The sequence below is a fragment of the Amblyomma mixtum genome, chromosome 9 (assembly GCF_055824585.1).
Source record: "Amblyomma mixtum isolate Tamu chromosome 9, ASM5582458v1, whole genome shotgun sequence".
Taxonomy (NCBI): Eukaryota; Metazoa; Arthropoda; class Arachnida; order Ixodida; family Ixodidae; genus Amblyomma; species Amblyomma mixtum.
In genome coordinates, this window is record NC_143020.1 from 111849918 (window position 1) to 111869789 (window position 19872).

The 19872-nt window shown below is 46.5% G+C and overlaps 1 protein-coding gene across 1 annotated transcript; it reads left to right on the forward strand.

Annotated features, from left to right (window-relative positions):
• The first annotated feature begins 107 nt into the window (after positions 1 to 107).
• On the forward strand, positions 108 to 16909 carry LOC149330751 (uncharacterized). Its single transcript, XM_089561407.1, has 8 exons — positions 108 to 357; positions 479 to 613; positions 793 to 863; positions 3194 to 3262; positions 4962 to 5049; positions 10491 to 10564; positions 12987 to 13097; positions 15746 to 16909. Exons 2-8 carry the CDS (start codon positions 494 to 496, stop codon positions 16689 to 16691), a joined length of 1479 nt encoding a protein of 492 aa, XP_089417533.1. The 5' UTR covers positions 108 to 357; positions 479 to 493; the 3' UTR covers positions 16692 to 16909.
• The last annotated feature ends 2963 nt before the right edge of the window (positions 16910 to 19872 follow it).

Below are 19872 nucleotides of genomic sequence, written 5' to 3' on the forward strand. Positions count from 1 at the left end.
CCAGAAAACATAAAATTTTATACCAAATTTTTACATAATTACTTTGTTGTAGTACAAAGTGTATAAAAAATAACAATAAACATTTGCACGTGCGCGTTGCTGCGGCCTTCAATATGGCGATAGGAACAGGCCGAAACTAATTTGCGGTGAAGTGTTAATTTTGTGCTAATTGCCTGGATTTAAGAACCCAGGCAGTCCTCAGCCCCTATAATTTAATCGCCTTGAACTTCACCCGGTAAATTAGTTTTATTTTCTGCAGCTCTGGCCATTTCGTTCCCAAATTGTGCCCTCTGGAACGTTCTGCTTATCGCACGCCATTCTAGATTTTCGACGGCCCAAGGTTTCATTACTACGCGGGTGCGTTTTTACGCAGCTCTTGTGGGGTATCGCTCCCGCTTGCTTGGTTAGAGAGGATATCATGAATAATCTACCGCTTGCCTAAATTAGCGCCACTATTTTCTCGTTTCGTGTGGCGCAGGATTTTTGAGCAGCTATGACGAGGGTCTACGTCGGTCATCTCAGCTATCGGGTCCGGGAGCGCGACTTGGAGAAGTTCTTCCGCGGATTTGGCAAGATCCGTGAAGTTCTGCTGAAGAATGGATTCGGCTTTGTGGTGAGTATCGGGCGTACTTCGCGCCGATGTGTGCGCGGTTTTTATTTGTATTTTATTTTTGTCGGAGGAAGCGGAAAGGGCAGGGAGGCTTGGGATTCGCAGCTGCGCGTGTGTATGATGTCATTTGATCTCGTTTAATTGCCCCCCCCCCCCCTCCCCCCCCCTTTTTTTTATTTCAGGAGTTCCACGACTACCGGGACGCCGACGATGCCGTTTACGAACTAAACGGCCGGGAACTCGACGGCGAACGGTATGTTCCGGAGGCCCAAGTGCCTCGGCGTCAGCTGTGTTCCAGACCTCGCGCATCACCGCTTCCTTGCATGCGCTAAAACGCGTTAACGCGAGCCCCGTGGCCTTGGATAAGTGTGTCGCGTCGCGTGACGATAGCGTAGTGCTGGAAACTGCCTCAGCGTAAGTAGGGATGGGGGGATTTGACGGCGCGATTGAGTTTCGGAACGCATGTCAGATAGATCGCTGGTTACTCCGATTGTTGGCGATGCTTTTCGGAGATTTTTTTTTCTTTTTTTTTTCTGGAGCCCCGAGTCAAAAGCTTGGCTCGGACTTGGTTCGAAGCCTCGTTTAAAAAAGTCAGCGCGTGACTAAAGTGAAAAGCTGGGCCAACATCGACAAACGACGGGAGGCGACGGTACACGAAACATTTTTTGGAAAGAGTGAACAATATAGGTATCGTCATCTGGAGAGATTTAACAATATATACAAGTAGGGACAAAGAATCAAAGAAAGCAAACATGAGCGTAGCAGCACTTGATATGTGATTTTTGTTGTATGGCATAGAATTCAAGGAAAGAGCAGACACAGAAAATGCCCTGAAAGCAAACAGTTCTGTATTCTTTGGCGTCCTTTTGCTTGTGCACTTGCTGCATCAACTCCCTCTTTATCATGGTAATCGAGGTGGCTGAAAGGGAAGGAAAAAAAAATTAAAAATGCACTTGAAGGCCCGAGGCAGTCAACTAAGTAGTATCTTTCTGTCGCACTCACTGCGGATGAAATTACATTTAATATTTATTGGTGCTAATTAATGCACTACCTCATTAGTGTCTTGGTTGCATTTGTCGTTCTTGTGTTTTTTTCTTAATTTTCTTTGCGAAGTGAAATCTCGAGGGCCTATGACATCCATAAGAAAGCCAATAATTTGTGTTAAGATGCCTTTGATCGTGCTCACACGAAAAGCACGGTCATATCTAGGCTCATAAGATTTCCACGAGGCGCGGTAGGTGTCTGAACTATTGCTTTCAGTTTTACCTTATTGACCAGTCGTTGGTAGAAATTGCTGTTGCAAACAAATTGATTCAGTAGGCAGTAGTCAGCTCTTCTGTTGTAGTTTTTTCCGCTGTCCTTGTCTGCTGCGTTGCTTTTTCCTAGCTGTGTTAACCCCATCACGCAGGCACTGTGAAAGGCTATCGAGTTGTGAGAGCCTTCGAGATTCTCAATCGTTTTTGAACGTGAAGGAGTTGCGCTGCTGCTACATGGCAAATTCAGTCATCATCGAGAGTTTCCGTCATTGCGCACTAAGGTGCTGTGGCACCACCATTGCCGCCGATTATTTTGTTGGTATGCTAGCAGTGGCTAGCAGTCAGCTTACAAGTTTAGCCTAAAGTTCAAATGTTTATTCGTTACTAATGTAGTTACTCATGAAATGAACTGTTTGTCTTGGACAGTAGAGTAAAACAGAAAAAAAAAAGAGCAGATGGTGACAGTGGGCCACGGTCTGTGGCATCCTGTATTACTCCACTGAGAAATCGGGGAACAAAATCAGCTTTTAATGTTTGTTTCCAGCAAGCGAGTCATCAAAATTGTTGAGCCTGTAATTTTGTGTCATTTTTAGCTTCTTGTTTAGGTAACAAGAAAAGCTTTAACGTCTGCCTACTTTTTGCCTTGAAGGTATTCTGTTTGGCGGTCATGATTTCGGGCGCAGCTTCACTGTGGACTTGAGTTGTATCTGACTAGTGTTCGTGCACTTTTGAAGAAGCTGATGTTGGTTGTTTTTGTATCGCTGGCAACAGTGGTATTATGCTTGCTGCATTGTTTTGTAGCCCTGCCTGTCTTTTTTTTCCTGCGAAATAAGATGTATGTTTTTAAGTCCCATGTTTTTCCAAGATGACACTGCAGTGATTCCTTTCCCTAGCGCGTTGCTGTGTGCGCGTCACGTTCAAGACAGCATGCAGCCCCAGCTCAAAAGCCCTTGAGGTCTCGATAGAGTTCCGCAGTGATCCGTTGGCTTGTTAGACTCTTGACTCGATGGCCGTCGGAGCTGCCTGTGCAGCATCGCTCAATTTGCCTTTCATTTCATGTACTGTCGGTTCGAGGGCCTTCGAAATGACCACGTGATAAGCAGCATAAGTTATGTACACATATGATAACACCATTACCGAAGGAATAAGAAAGTGGTATATATATGAGGAGCTTAGTGACAAGTGACAGGCCTTTCTAGGAACGATGCTACCACCAAGGCCACTGTTTAAATGGAACAGTGAACGCATGGTGCTTGCGGTGCTCTTGAGATGCGGCAGGCAGTGTTTTAGTGAAGTTGGGCTTCCCCTTCACGCCATCTGTGCCCAGGGTTGTTGTTGAGCTCGCCCATGGGACAGCGCGCCGACCTCCTCCACCACGCAGCAGCTGGCCTGATAGGTAAGTGCTCATAAATGCCTAGTGTCCTACATATAGGACACTGCTTTTCTGCATAGTATAGTAACTCTAAAAGTTTATTGTATAAAAGATTGCGCCCACTAGCGTAGGCTGAAGAGAGTGCATACTTATCCAGTGTAAGGGTTGTGGTGTATGTAGGAAACCAGCGAAAAAGACACATTCACAAGGAGGAGAAGTACACAGGACAACGCATTCAGTTTTGTGCGTTGTACGCGTTCCGAAAGATCCGCTAGTCAGTCATCTCTCGGCGCCATTTCTGAAATTTGGCCTGATGGACTGCATTGTAATTCTGTTAGAAGAACAAATAATTTTTGCACATTGTCATAAGGAAAGTACCGTGCGCGACGAGAAACGTGATTTTAAAGTCGATGTCAGATGTTTGTAGGTTTACCACATATCAGGTAGCACATTTTCCTAGTATCGTATACCTTAAGGTGGCTAGGAAGTAGGTGTTGAGAAAAATGTTTCCATCAATAAAACGATGTTTCTGAATTGTGCAGAGGAATAAACATTTTATACCGAAAAAGCTTTTTTTCAAATTCGTGAACGTTTCGGCGTATATGGTTTAAGCGCACTCCATGCTGTTCATGTACACAGCCTGGGTAAGACGGGCTGAAGAACATAAAACTTGGCTTCTCCATGCGGCAAGAATTCCCGTAGAGTACATGCATGGCCTTACTTTTAGAGAAGTAGTTTTGAGCAATGCCAGCATCTTTTAGCCTGGGCAGATGTGTGCTCACCGTCTCGGGACGAATCTGCTGCGCAGTACGCTGTTAGCGCTGTAATTAATGGAGTATGGGCACCTAACTTTTGGGTGCGTGTTTTCTTTGTAATGAGGCTTAAGGCATTATCATACACGGATTACCACGTGGTATCCTCCTAGAACCGCTGAATAATTTATAATCGAATCTTTCTGTCGTGCTGTTTCCGATTTGGTTTCAACAACCGAACGACAGCTGTGAGTCAGAGTGTGGTTATAGGTCATGTGAGGCATGGAAAAACTGCGATATAATCGCTGCTCCTGCATACGTTGTCATCCCGGCTCTTGAGGAAGGCGGACTTCAGCACTGTAGTGAATTAAAACTATGGAGCAGCGATTATATTGCAGTTTTTCCTTGCCTCGCGTGACATATAACTGCACTTTTGCGTCACAGCCGTCGTTCGGCTGTTGAAACCGGAGCCGAAGCAGCATGACAGGAAAATTTGATTATAAATTAATTAGTGGTCGTAGGCGAATACTACATGGCGATACGTGCGTTGTAGTGCGTTCCGCATCATTGCAGAGGAGAAAACATGCCACCAAAATTAAGTGTCTGTAGTCCGTCAATGCACTTAGTCCTCGACTGGACGTTTTCTGGTGCGAGGCAAGTGCGTGTGGGGGGTTCACGTACACATCAGTGTAGGCCTAGAAGACGTCAGCTCTGCTGCAGCTCATGCAATAAGCATTTAGTTTAAGGTTGGTATATGAGTGGACGTTATTGGGCTGCTGCCGGTGGTGATGACAAATGACTGCTTGGAGGTCCGGTAGCATGTGGTTTGGAACATTGTGAACTCGTTTGTGGAGGAAATGGGCGTGGAGACAGTTACCTGGTCTTGAAAAGTGATTAAAGCCTGGCGCAACTGTGGTGTCCCGGTCGAAGCTTGTGTGCCACCTCATATTGCACCTCCTCTCCTCTTCCAGTGGTAGTGGCACCAATAGGTATGGCCCCCCCACACGGACGGACTACCGAGTGATCATCGAGAACCTGAGCAGCCGCATCAGTTGGCAGGTAAAGGGGCAGATGCTCTCAACCCCCTTTTTCCCTCGAGTGTTTATTCAGTCTTGGCGCAACTTCTGAAGTCTGTGCTTACTTGGAGCCATGTGTGAGCTGCAAGTTTCCTTTCCCTCTGCAAACAGTGCTTATTGTACCGGGTGTCCCAGGTAAATTTAGTGAAGGAATAAAAATAAATTGAAAGAATAGACTTTTCAGCTATTCTGGCAAAAATTAGTGTGAAATTGTCATCATCATCATCATCAGCCTGACTACACCCACTGCAGGCAAAGGCCTCTCCCATGTATCTCCAGTCCGTATCCACTCAAACTTCTTAATCTCATCCGCCCAGCTAATTTACTGCCGCCCCCTGCTACGCTTGCCTCTTCTTGGAATCCGCTCTCTTACCCTTAAGGACCAGCGGTTATCTTGCCTTCGTATTACACGCCTTGCCCAAGCCCATGTCCTCCTCTTCATTTCGGACAAATTGTAGAGCGCCCTAAAAAATGTCAATTCATCAGTTGATTTTTTTTTCGCACTGAAAAGAAGGCTTGGAAAGCTAAAATAATTCTCAGTTGACCATGTGCGTTGCTCACTGTGACCGCAGTGCTCTCAGACGTGGAATTCATGAGCGTAGCCGTGCTCGATGGTGTTCTGAGTGCGATGAAGCGAAAACAGCGAAGTGAGTGCTGGCTTCAAAATTGCAACACATGTGACCTAGCCGCGTCCTGTGCAGTTTCCAGTAGCAACATGCAGGCCGGAACACTAAGCGATAGTCCTAGTCGTCGGTCGGGGACTTCATCTGTTGGGCCGGAGTGGAATCGGTAATATCAGAAGCAATGCAATGCTTTCTTCTGTCTGCATATCGCTACCAGAAACCTGTGAACTCGCACTGAACATTGCCAGGTCACTGGTGTTACTTTCTGTTTCGCCACCAGTGCACATTTCATTGCTTTTCCTGATACATTTCCAAGATGGCATCGAGCGTGACTACATTCACGAATTCCATATTGGAGAGTACTGCTGTCGCGGCAAGTGAGTGCATGGTCACATAAGATTCTTTTTCGTAATTCATCGGCTTTCTTTTCTACGTAAAAAAAAAATGCCCGGTAGAGTGCATCAAAATAAAAATCTTGAGTTACCCTGATGCTTTTGTGGGATGCTGTACAATTTGGCTCTAGGATTTGTGATGGAAGCGAAATGGCTGAAAGGAAAATTTTTATTGAATTGTTCTGTGTTCAACGACATGTTTGAAGCTGTCTCAACCAATTATTCTCTGGAATGTTTTTAAACCTTGACTAAATTTAGTTGGGACACCTGGTATATTGGCATTGGTTTACCTCTTGTCACGGCATTCAGGGCATCCCGCTTTGCTTCCCGTCACATACTTGTGGTATCAGGTTAATTTTGGTTGTGCCAGCAGTGACCTTGCAGAATGTGTGTTTACTTGAACATGCTTGCTGTGTTTTGGCAGGGAGAAAGAGGGAACAGTGGAATGTAACATGCAGGGTATAGAGACAAGGGGACACCCTAACCTCGCGTTTTGTCTTGGATGTTGCATCATCTTTTGGCGTGTTTGACTGAAATGAGAAAGAAGGTGATGCAATACTAGACCGACAGGCCTTTTGTTGTGAAGACGCAAGCCTGTCGGGATTTTTGTTGTACAACACAATCCTGTCATGATCTTTGTTGTACAACACAATCCTGTCGTGACTTTTGTTGTACAACAAAATCCTGACGGGACGCAGACGGAAGTCCTGTATCGCGACACAAGATACTTTGATGGTAGTGTAACATGCAGCAAAGGCAGCCATGTGTTGTGCTGGCTTGTACCTTGTGTGCACATTCTGCTGTTCTCCCTCACCCCTGCAGCTTGTGTGGTCATGAAATTTGTTTGTGCAGTTCTGGGGTACGTCTGGGATAGAGCAGTTTGGTCCCTTAGTGGTTGGTACATGATACTTGCCGGTAACATATTGGACGCAAATTCTTTTGGTGGTGGAATAGTGGAGGTGTTCGTAAACTTTAACCTTCGAGGAACCCCATCACATTTCTCGGTATAGTTTACATGCAGATTCTTTTGGGCATAATCACATGTTACCCTTATTAGAACAGTAGCTGCAACATGTAGCTAGGTTGTACAAGCATGTTCTGTTTGTGAAGTGCAAAAATTCAAATTACACTTAAGAAGCTTTCTATCCTGGCTCCATGATGTCGGTTTAGCTACTTGAAATCAAGACATAGTTTAATTTTTGGTTCAGCCTATCAAATGCGAAATAGTTAGCTGGCTCTCAGCCCTTCTGCATACTAGCATTAGTCGTAGTGTAAGTGCGGCCGATAGGATTTTGAACTTCGCATCAAGTGTTTGGCCATAGTGGTGGGGTCTAGCTTGAAGGTGACCATGGAACTGTCGAACTTTTGATCGCTAGCCTGACCAGTACTTGCAGCATTATTTTCAGTCTTTACTTTGCCAAGTAAGTCTGCAAATTGGTGGTGGCATGCTGTCTCTTCCCAGTGGGAAAAATCTGCTCTTCTCAAGCTTCATTATTTTGAAATCGCTAACCACACTATCGTTGCTCTTTACTTTAAGCTCCATCTATGGCTGTGTGTTGATACCAGTCAGTGTACTAGTTGTGTCAGTGCTTGCTGAAAAAATTTTGGCGTAAATGTTGACTGGTCATGACACTGGATTGCATCAGCTTTCTCTTCTCACCAATACACTGGAGACTTTTAGCATAGGCTGAACCTGTAGCAGCATACCTTGCGCCACCGGTGCGCACATGCAGATGGTGCCAACTGCATGTGTGCAGTTGGTACCACTTACCAACGTACCGTGGTACCAACTTACCACTTACCATAGTAAGTGGTAGGTGGCGCATGCTATGCTAAATGTTCCTGCTAGTGCAGAAGGAGAAAAAAAATTAAATATGGTGGTCTGGTGGTCACCTTTTCCATAGGTACCAGTCCCAGAATGTTGGTGAGCAGTTTGGCAGCCACCCGGTATCATTCTTTGAAAGCCATCGATTGGCGCCCCGGCACAATGTGAGGGGGAACCACAGGAACCTGTTTTTTGACCCAAGGGTCTGGGGGCCATATCCCGGGCTGTTTGCTTGTAGAGAGAGAGAGCGTGGCCGTCGGTGGTCGATGGTCGATGATCTCGGGAGGGTGGTGGTAAGAGCGGCCCGACGATGTTCTCGGTCTCTCGGGGGCCCCCCGGTCACGGAGCGTGGCGCTCTCTCCTCCTCCCCCCCTCGGTGGTGTGGGTGGTGTTCGAGCAGCACTGCACCCCTCCTCCCCTCCATCGTCTGTTGTTCTCGGACTGTGCGTTCGGGGTTGCCGCCGCCGGCGCGCTTGGGCTCTGGTCAAGGTAAATACCCGCCACCACCCGTGTCTCCACACTGCTGCCACCACCGCCGTTGGATGGGGGTTGTTTGTGCGGCGGGGGGGAATTTTGCCCCACCCAGGGTTGTCAGTGATGACCACGTGTACACTTGGACTGACCTTGTTGACGACTTCCTTCTGTTGTGATGACGACCGAGGACAAAAAAAAAAGTCTCTCCCGTCTTCGTCACCCTCCTCATCCTTGAACTCTGTCCTTCTCCTCCGTGTGCTGTTCTTTGCCCTGTGTTGCTCCTGTTCGTGCTGCTTGGCTTGGTTTCCTCAATCCTGCCCTCCTTCGTCTGCCCCTGGATTGCTGTGCTCTTTTTGGCGGCACTCTATCCAGTCTTCTCAACCACCTTCTTGTCCCTGTTTGGTGGTGACCTGCATGTTTGTGTGCTCTTTTCTTGCTTGTTGCATGGCATCTTTTCAAAATGTTTTTTTCTCTGCTTTTACAGTTGCAGTCACAGGAACTGGCACATCGCAGGACAGAAAGCTTCTTTGCTACTGCTGAACTCGTTGTGCATGTTTCTTATTGTCCGCAGTTGTACGTAGAGAGTTCGATCGAGATCATTTAGCTGATAGCAATAGGGTAATGGCCACCATGGACTCTTTCGTAAAGTCTGCCCTGAAAAACAGCGGTGTGATTGCAATTACCTGTTTTTTGAGGTAGCTATAGGCTAACCTGTAGTTCTGCATCGCAAACAATATTTTTCTCGCTTTGGGCATGAGAAATGTGCTTCCTGCGTGTGTATGGCATCTCTTGGTTTTCCTTGCTGCATGGTGCCGATGAAAAAAACAAAACAAGGATGTTTATACTCTTTGCTTGCTTGCGCTTGGGCACAGCACCATATGCTACTTATTAAGCTTGACAGCATTGCACTGAGGTCAGCGGTTTTGCTCCATTCTGGCAACTCTGTAGCCCTGTTGGCTTCCCTTTAACATACCTTATTTAAAACCTGCTTTCCTTTCCTGTGCTGTGCTTGTAGTGTGGCATTGGATTTTTCCCAGCTTTGCTCTATGAACACCCTTTTATTTTTCTTTACTCTGATTCATGCTGCTTGCTGGAAGCCCTCGCTAGCCAGGAATTTTGTTTTCCAGTATTATCACCATTGAATGCACAGCCTTTTCTCCTGCTTTGTTAAATGGTTCTTGGGCCTCCTCTGAACGGGGCGTGTGAATAACGAGCCGCCCCATAAGGTGCAAATGAGTTGAAATCTTATTACATCCTTTCTTGTTACATCCTTCGAGAGGCAGCAAGCAGTCTGTAGTCTTCAAGGCTTCAAGGGGTGTTTTTAACAAAACCGCAGCAAAACGTCTCTGTTGGAAGAGTGCTTCTAGCAAAAGAATGCCTTTTCAACAAGAGCACCCTGTAAAGGGAGTTTTCTATCAGTAGACACCTTTAAGGGTGTTTTTACCACATTTTTTTCTTCAAGGCACTCTGTAAAGGGGGTGTGAAGTCTCACTGCCAAGTAAGAAATCTTTGTCTGAAGACAGAGTTACATGAGAAAGATGGAAGTGAGCACTGATTCAATACGGCAGCTTGGGGTGTAGACGTTAGATGCCTCAGGTGGTGCAGCCTTTGGAAATCCCATCAGCAGGAGCTCCTCATAGGCGTCTATCAGCGGTGCAAAGCTCGAGGCTTTTTCGTTGCTATTGTTGCTGTCAGAGTGCAAGACTGTAGACATTCCATGCTTGCGCCCACTTTTGACAATGTGACTGAATGGCATTTTTCTACCATCTGTGGGCCTTTGTTTTACTAAACGGTTGAGCAGGCTCGAAAAACGAAACGTAAAGCTTTGGGTTCCTGCTAGATACGGCTTTAAGCATTAGGCGTCACTGGGTTTTGTGCGTTTTAGCATTGTGAAAAGGGACACCTGGCTGGCGAGGCTTTTTGGCACCACTGTGTGTGTGTATTCTGTTGTATGTGAGGTAGTGTGTGCTTTCGTCGTTCTGTGCCCCTCTCCTCATGGTGCGTGACATTGTCACAGTGATGGTTTGCTCCTAGGCTGCTCTTGTCTGAACCAGAGCGAGTGCACCCTCCTTGTGGGGGGGCCCATGCTTGTGGATTTTTCTTTGTATAGGACCTGAAGGATCGAATGCGGCAAGTTGGCGATGTGACCTATGCTGACGCACACCGACATAGGCGCAACGAAGGGTTAGTAGGAGCTGATTATGCTACCGTAGACTTTCATGTAGATTTCTTGTGCCCTGCTACTTGTAGTGGTAGCTTGATTTGATGGCGATTAACTTCTGCTGTTTATTTTACTTCTAGGAAAAGGAATGAGAGAAAAAAGAAGGCTCTGGACTAGAGGAAACACATACGCACACAGTTGCCGGACTTACAACTGATATAATATTGGCACAACCACGTACTTGGACTTACAACTGATATTGGCACAACTACGTACTTGGACTTACAACTGATATTGGCTCAACCACGTACTTGGTTTTACCACTGATATTGGCACAACCACATACTTGGACTTACAACTGATATAATATTGGCACAACCACGTACTTGGACTTACAACTGATATAATATTGGCACAACCACGTACTTGGACTTGCAACTGATATAATATAGGCACAACCACGTACTTGCACTTGCAACTGATATAATATTGGCAGAACGACGTACTTGGACTTACAACTGATATAATATTGGCACAACCACATACTTAAAACTGTCTTCCTGCGCAAGCGCACATGTAAAAAAAAACGTGAGGTCATGATTCAAACACCCAATAAAAAAACGGCACTCTTTCTTGGGGATAACTACGGACGGATTACGGATTATCGGGTGTTTGAATCATGACCTCACATTGTTTTTTTGCATGTGCGCTTGCATAGGAAGGGGGTTTTAAGTACGTGGTTGTGCCAATAATAAATCGCTGAATGTCCGGTGACTGTGTGTGTTTTCTCTAGTCCCGAGTCCTTTTTTTGCTGGTTCCTCTTCCTAGTAGACATGAACCAGTAATCAATGCATAGTGACATGGTAATGAAAGCGTTAAGGGACACTGTGGGCAGCTTCATCCAACTGATTATCTTTTTTTTTGTAAAGATCAGTTTGACTCAGTGCAGCTGTGTTGATATTGACTTGGCAGCAAACAGCAAAAGACGCATTATTGCTGAATAAATTTGATTTAAAAATGAAACGTTTCCTTTCAGTCTTCTTGATTCAACCTTGTGACGTCAGTAACGAGAAGGACTCTGATCGCTGTTCAGAAGTGAATGGCACAGTAGACTAGCTTCTTAAAGGGTCAGTCTACTCACCGAGATGAGTGTATAAATAATGGCATATTCTGGTAGTTGGCACCCTATAACATCAATAATGAGGAAACTGCTCCCGGTTTAGGCAGGAATTTATATTTTATTTCGGCGTTAAAAGTCGCGTAAAAAAGCATGGTGGCAACCCCAAACGTTCATTTTGTTCAAGAAAGTGGTAGTCTTTTTTTGTAGAAGCATAAGTGAATATACTACATACCATTTGTATGCCCCAATGTCAGAGAAACGCACGTTTTGTTCTAGTAAACTGTAGAAGGCGTACTGCTCGCTTTTTCTGTAAATCACATGAATATTTATAGTTACACGTACGCAAAACGCAGGCACATTCCCACTTTTAGTTCAGCGTATGCTAGCAGAGACTCAAAAATAAACTCAGCCTATAGTGGCGCCATCTGGTCGTCAGGACGGGAACCATTGCTGTAAACAAACAGACTCTCCACTTAAGCCTAGGAGCGGCAGAATCGTCACTCTAATTATTAAAATAAAGCAAATTTATCTTTTATATGTTTTCTTATAGGCGAGATGAGACAAAGCGAAAGACAGGCGCCCCATTTATGGCCAGTGAACGCACTGAAAAAGGCAGCAACAACGAGAATTCAGTCCGAAGCGAGAGGTCCGGCTTCGACGGGCGCCGCCATGTTTGTCGCCGCGCGGCGGAAATCCAGATGGTTGCCAGATGAGACTACGATCTCATACAGATGTGTTCCCACATTAATAAATTCTATTTTAAAATGTTCTACCGGACTCCTTGGCACCACAGCTGGCTAAACGGTAATTTGAGTAAAGAGCTATCGGTTGCCGCAAAGAAAATATGGTCGATAAAATTCGGTAGACTGACCCTTTAAGATTTTGCACCCAAAAAACTGTGCGCAAATCTGGTCATTGACGTCATCGCACTTTGTGAAAATGGCTGCTGGCAGCAACACCCGTACTTCATTTTGCAGTCTTTTCCCGTTTGTAAAAGCTCTGTTTTTGGTGAAAGTAGCACCTTTGTAATTCGAATGTGGCGAAGCATCAACGCACACAGCCCTCATTGTGTGCTCAATGACCCCTTAGTGCTTGAGATAGTGGTAAATTTTTCTACTCTGCTTTTACCTGTTCAAAAAAAAAGCTGCAATTTGGTGAAAGAAGAGGTGCCAAATTAGCAAGGGAAATGAGTAAACGTTTGCTGCTTTTACCCGGAGGAACTCTTTCCTAGTCATTAGTTTACAGTGTAGTCTCGTGTCGAAGGTTCGTATACGCGCGAACATTGTGGCTTTCTCTTTTGTGGTTTGTGAACGTGTGCCTTGCAGAGTGGTGGAGTTTGCATCCTACAGTGACATGAAGCGGGCAATAGAGAAGCTTGACAACACTGAAATCAACGGTCGTCGCATCCGAGTCATTGAAGAAAAGCCCATTAGAAGGTAGGAGCTTGTATGCCATTAACCTTGTTGGTTTTTAACTTGTTGGCTGCCGAGTTGAAGCCCACGCAGGGCCCAGCTTTCAGGCTTCATGTCGCATATATTTCTCACCATTCTGCTTTGATGGGCATCATGAACTCTGCCTTGTTTTACTAATTGGTGCCAGTTTTTTCCTTTTAGATATTGTAGTTGTGGACGAGGCACAAACTACCATAAATAATGATCATTTCCCGAATTCCTTGCTTACATTATTTTGTATCTGAAGTGGTTAATTGCCTGCTGCCCAACGAAGCCCGTACAAAACGATAAGTAGCTCATAGAGGTGGTGTAATAGGAAGGGGCTTGACAGATTTTATTGATCATTCCTAAGTGGCTTGCCAATGTTTGGCACTTACCGTATTTTCCGGTGTGTAAGACGCACCCTTGTATAAGACGCACCCGCCATATATGAAGGCTCTCATTGAAAAAGTTGGTATATAAGACGCACCCGTGTATAAGACGTACCCCAATTTACCCACAGTCTAGTGAGGGTTAATTAAACACGCTTGCTCGACCATCGCGAAATGAACCATGAATGGACTCATCTGATCGCATAAAAGCTCCGTAGGCCCGCAGCCCGATTTCCGTTTTCGGTAGCATACTCGACCGCAGATAATTTGAACTTTGCGGTGTAGCTCTTGCGCAACTTCGGTGGCATACTGTAGTAAGACCGAGCACGACAGGTGCAGGTAGTGGAAAACACACGCCGAAGTCACCAACACAAACGTAATACGTACACGGTTGTGAAGTTGCAAAGAATGACAAAAAAAGAACGCCGGCTTGGCTTGTTTTGACAATGGCGAGAAGCACGACTGTCGCCATCTTTTGGAATTTCACATTACTTTTGCTTGCGCCTCCGAAACGACCGCGTGTTTGCGATTCTGGAAGTCGTCATCCCCGCCGTTTCATGATAAAGTTCACCTAAAAAAAGTTGCGCACGGCGGTTCCCGTATTGAAGTATTAACCGTGTTACTACCGCATCATTGGTAGTGATATTTTTTCGGTGAAAAAAGCTTGAGCATGAACCTGAGTAATTTCTGAACTCGCAAAAAAAAAAAAAAACGAAAAATTCGCATATAAGACGTACCCTTGTATAGGACGCACCAGCAAGATTTTTGACAAAAAACCGCGTCTTGTACACCGGAAAATACGGTAATAGCGCAGCTTGCAACGTGCCTTCCTGCTGTCCATGGTTATCAGCTTTGCCGACCGACTTGCCCTTTTAATACGCAGTTCCAGTTGAAGTTAGCAAAAAGAGTAGTTATGCTTTCTTACGAAATGCCCCCTTTTTGGCGTATTGGGCAATGTTGAAAGGTCTCACGTTGCTATGTGAGAAACCTGATTGAGGTTTCACCTATTGCTGCTGCTATGTGGCTAGCACAGCATTTTTGTGGCTAGCACAGCATTTTTTTTGTTTTTTTTTTCATTCTGGCTGTATTTGCTCTTGTTGCTAACATATGTTTGCATCATTGAAAGCACTTGTGTGCTGGTTGTAGGTGCACAACCTGCATATATGTTTCACTGAAAGGGCAGCAATCCTCTTCGAGAAAGCAGCATATTGCAAGGTGATTTGTAGTGATGTGATGGCATCTTGGTCAGCACATGCCTGTGATTTCTAGGTTCTAGGCTGTTTACAGGTTGTTGTAGACTGGCAAATGGAGTTGTTCTGTGAAATAGGCGTCGGGGGGGGTTCAGTTATGTCCTAAAAATTATTAGGTGCAGTTCTAACCATTCTTAAAACCTGTGAGGCATTCATGTTGCATTGAGGGAAAAAATTCGGCCTTCATAATAGCTTGGGAGCCCTCTTTAATGACTGTTTGGCTTATTTGTTGAATGGAGACTGTTTGACATCACCAGTGGAAGTATAATTTTCCCTTTTTACCAGTTTTTATGCGTAGCATATTGCAATCACTCAGTTCAGCCCTTGGGCGCGGCCGGGCAGCCACCAAACCACGTGACGTGACGTCACGTGGTTTGGTGACGTCGCATCACCACGTGACGTCACCAAACCACGTTTAAAAAAAAAGGAAAAAAGAAAAAAAAAGACAGCTGAGCATGGTGGCGGTTGCCACCGCCCCGTTTCAAAGGGGCGCTCCTATCCATCCATCCATCCATACGTCACGGAGGAAAAGCTGGTGAGAAAATCAAGTGCCGCCAAGCAATACCTCGTGCAAAAAGACCGCGCAATATGCAATGCATTCTTGGCTTAACCAAGCTAAGCCTGGGCATCTTTTTTTAGTTCCACCTATGTTTGGAAAACCTGGCTTTTTGTAACAATTGTGAAATCATTTCCGTTCTATTTCTAATTTTCTGTCCCGTGGGCATGGAGTTGCTTCAACGAATGGAGAGGGGCAAGAAAATAGAAAAAAAATTGGGTAGAGTCAGGAAGAGATTGGTTCGCAATCGGAATGAATCTGATTGTTTAAAAGTTGAGGTGAGATCAGAAAGTTCGTAGGGGTCAGGTGGCCATAGCTGGCTTATGGCAGGGTTAATTAGAAGGATATGGGAGAGGTCTTCATCCTGCAGGGATGTAGTTAGGCTGTTGGTGATGGTGGCTAGAGAGCTCTGTAAAGGATAAACGGTTTGAGAACCGCCTTTGTCTTCTCTTCCAGCTTCTCAAGGAGCCGCAGCCGGAGCCGGAAGCGCTCCAAGTCTCGCTCACCGCGGCGCCTCCGACGTTCACGCTCCGGCTCAAGGCGCCGGCGCAGCCGTAGCCGCAGCGCGCAGAAGCGTCGTCGTTCGCGCTCGCGCAGCGCTTCCAACTCCCGCAGTCGCTCGCGCTCGGTGAAGCGCCGCTCCCGCAGTGCCTCTCGGCGCCGTCGCTCGAGTGAGTCTCGCTCCAAGTCTCCAGCTCCACGGCGCAAGTCCCGCAGCCGTTCTCGTTCGCCGAAGCGGCGCAAGGCGGAGAGCCGCAGTCGAAGCCGATCGGCAAGCAAGGGCCGCAAGGTGGCCAGCCGCAGCCGGTCCCGCTCTGCCAGCAAGGACGGCAAGGCGAGCCGCAGCCGATCCCGTTCGGCCAGCAAGAAGCGAGTGCCGGCCAGCCGGAGCCGGTCGCGGTCTGCCGGCAACGACCGGAAGACTCGCAGCCGGAGCCGGTCTGCCGGCAAAGCGAAGAAGTCTTCGAGCCGCAGCCGATCAAAGTCACCGAGCAAGGGCAGAAAGTCGCGTAGCGCATCGCGTTCCTCCAAGTCGCCCGTCAAGAAGGCTGAGTCCCGCAGTCGCTCGAGTACGCCTTCGAAGGATCGCCAGAGCCGCTCGCAGAGTCGCAAGAAGTCAAAGGACGAATCCAAGTCGCCAGACAAGTCAAGCCGTGGTCGCAGCGGTAGCCGCGGGAAGTCGCGCTCGGCTTCACCCAAGCGGGGAGAGGAGAACGGAAAAGCCGCCAAGAAGGACGAGAAGAAAAAGAGCTTGTCCCGTAGCCGGTCTCGCAGTCGGTCACGGTCGAACTCTGCTGGTCCTGGCAGTGGCGGAAGTCGGTCGCAGTCCCCCCCAAGGCGAGATTCGCGGTCACGAAGTCGCAGCGACTCTCCGGCCAGCTGCCGCGAAAACGGCGACTAGCGCGACGACACAACGTCAAGCCCGGTGCAATCCTGCTGTTGGTTTTCTTTGTCACATCACTGCAAGGCGGTCGTTGGTGTCGATCGCCGACCCCGTTTATGCAACCCTTGCACCGCACATTTGCAGTTTGAGTCCTGTACCTGCTGTGTTGAAGGCCAAGAAGAGAAAGGTTTTCGTGGTTTTGCTCATCAATAAAAAACATTTTTTTCACCCTTCAAGTTGACTTCTGTCTTTTCTTATGCGCCATTACGGCTGTAGCAAGTGGCGTAAATCCACGTAGATTTCAGTGGGTACTTGGCTCTCCAGCCCCCCTCCTGACTTACCAAGTTCCATATGTGGGTACAGGCAAAGCCGCCACCGTTAGCGGAAGCCTAGCTGATGGGGGTGATACACAGATGCAGACTGTACAGTTGACGAAAGAAGGCTTCAAAACGTCCCCTAGTGAAATGCCATTACCGTCCAGCTACAAACCCTGCGTACTCTTGCATGTGCACAGTTAAACGCGCACAGTGTGCCGCAATCTTTCACGGTGGAGTCGAACGTTATCTTTGCCTGCATTCCTGACCTACGAAAAGCTGATTGCCTGCTCGACTCTAGAGCTGTCAAGGGAAGCTGTTTCTGAAAGCCAGTGTAGAGTAGGAAATACTTGTATTTAATTTTAGGTTGGTGGGTAGATCGCAGCCATCCCCTTCAGGCAATGTCCTTAGCCTAGGACGACTCCGTTGACTGTCTGGCGCGCCCACTTTATTAGCTGTTGCTAATCTTGCAAGTCTCATGCAGACAGAGCAGCCTCTCGAGGGGATAAAGTGATGCTGCGGATGGGAGGTTAATGTCTGGTTGGTTGTGGTGTTCTCATGCAGGCGAAAGGCGGGGGGGGGGGGGGGGGGGGGGGCTGCTGCATGTCATTCGAAATCCAGGGTATTGGGTGGGGAAGAAGAGGTGTTTTGATAAAGACTTGGGAAAGTGTGTGTCGGAAGGTGGCACCAGGCTGTGGCAACCACTGTGTTGAGGGATTAGTATTGTGGGGGTGTATTCTCTTGTGTCTGCTGTTTGATTATGAGTGGATGGATGGAAACGCTACTGGGAAAAAGAAAGGCCCCCTGGATGGTCTCCTACTGGTCCATGATTCCACGGACGTGAGCTTTGTGTTGAACACTAACCAGTCTACTGGGTGGATGTAAGGTGTCTTGCTAAAATAAGCTGACTTTAAACGTCTGGACTGGCCCCGAGACAGTTGTGTAACATTTTTGGAAGAAGTTTTGACGAAATGTACAAGCTGACTTGCAGAGTGCTTGCAAGACATTTCTAAACTTGATATAATTTGTAGCCATCTTCTAGGCCAGCTGACGCTGCAAGTTTTCGAAACTACAAGGTGTTTTGCAACACAGAAATCTGGGACGAATTCTATGTCTACGAAGGGCTTTGAAATCTCTCGCAGCTGTTCCAAATGATTGTTTTATTCATTGTTGTTTTGATTGAAATCGCTTCATAATTTGCTGCATATGTTTTGAGCGCTACAACCAGACACGAAAAAAAATATAAAAATTTCACCAAGATGTGGCTTACCTGCATGGCCTTCACCTCCACTGACCACAGCTATATCCATTTGACATCTATAGTGTATCGGGATGAAGCATGCAAGACATTTTTATGACAGATAGCGAGGCGTGAACAGCGGCTGCAAATCTTTCAATCTCATCCAAGATGGTTCAATCTCATCCAAGACAGCTATTTATTTATTTATTTGGGAATACTGTAGCCCTCACTTGAGGGCCATAACAGGAGAGGTGTTTAATTATCGAGGAACAAAAACCTCGGGCACCGACAAGACACAAAAAACAATCAAAACACGAATACTTAACAAAGATGAGGGAAATCATAACAACATGATCAGTTGTCAATTCCCCTGTTGTATTCATGCGTATACTCCATTCCCAGTAGCTCCTTTCATCGCTACCAAAGCAGCGATGAATGGACAGGCAACGTCCTGACACTGCGGAATGTAACGGCAGTATAAAAAAGGCATGCGAGCGTGTGAGATAGTGTGCTTTAAAGTACGCATGCACCGAACGTAATTTCATATCGAGCCTTAACGTATGCTTGCTTTAAATGCCTATATCCCAAGTTAAGCGTGCGTGACTCTTGCGTGCTGTCAAAACATCGTTTGCAAAATGGCGGCACCTTTCGAAGCAGGCCCGCTCACCTCGGACTGAATTCGTTGTTACTGCAGTTTTCAGCACGTTCATGGCCAGAAATGAAGCACTGGGCTTTCGTCTCATCTCGCCTATAAGAAAACATGAGGGATAAACTTGCTTTGTTTTTTTATCTAGTAGAGTGATGATCCTGCTGCTTCTAGTCCTAAAGAGAAGCGTCAGTTTGTTGACAAAAATTGCCTCCAGTTCTAACATTCAGATGGTGCCACTAGGCTGAGCTTATCAATGAATCTTGGTTAGCGTACGCTAAACTCAAAATGCTTGCATTTAGCTAATGTAAGTGTGCATACGCTTATGGTATACAGACAGCGTAGATTATACTCTTTTCTAACCTTATGTGCGTAAGCCACAAGCAGATGACTCGATCGGAGGAATACGTTTAATGAGCACACATGACTGGCTGAAGTACCTGCCTTTGGAAGTGTTTCAAGTTAGTTATGGGATGGAGTATAGTAGCCGTCTCATAGCTAGTCTAATGCTTTGCAGAAGCTCTGCCCAGTGCCCCTAACAATGGACAAAGTTTTAGGTCCCTTAGCCTGCTTCAGGCAACAGACTTGCAATGAACTTTCTTTTTACATATTTAAAAGACATTGGACATCTCGATAAGCTCTAAATTCACTTGCACGTTACCTTCATGCATTCTTCATGCAGTGTACTTCGTCAGCCCATTTGTCGGACTATGCACTCGATCATTCCATAGGTCACATCAATACTCGCCATTGCATCCTTAGTACCCATTTCATGGCTGGTTGGTTGGTTGGTTGGCCTCGAGTAGAATGGCACATACCCACTACGGGGGAGTGGCCAAGACACAGGCGGTGAACTGTTGGAATGATTAGGAGCTTTAGAGGAAAAGGAGAATTAATAGGGTATAGGCTGACAGATTGGACGACGCAACGAAAGGGGTCCTGTTAGCTGGGAGATCGAAGATGGGAGGACGGCATAATGTGCAGATTTGAATACAACAT

What these genes read in the sequence shown, in the direction of transcription:
- LOC149330751 (XM_089561407.1), top strand. Translation starts at nt 494, where the DNA reads ATGACGAGGGTCTACGTCGGTCATCTCAGCTATCGGGTCCGGGAGCGC. An exon ending in CGGGAACTCGACGGCGAACG is followed by an intron (nt 864 to 3,193) that starts GTATGTTCCGGA and finishes ATCTGTGCCCAG; the next exon opens with GGTTGTTGTTGAGCTCGCCC. An exon ending in GAAGAAAAGCCCATTAGAAG is followed by an intron (nt 13,098 to 15,745) that starts GTAGGAGCTTGT and finishes CTTCTCTTCCAG; the next exon opens with CTTCTCAAGGAGCCGCAGCC.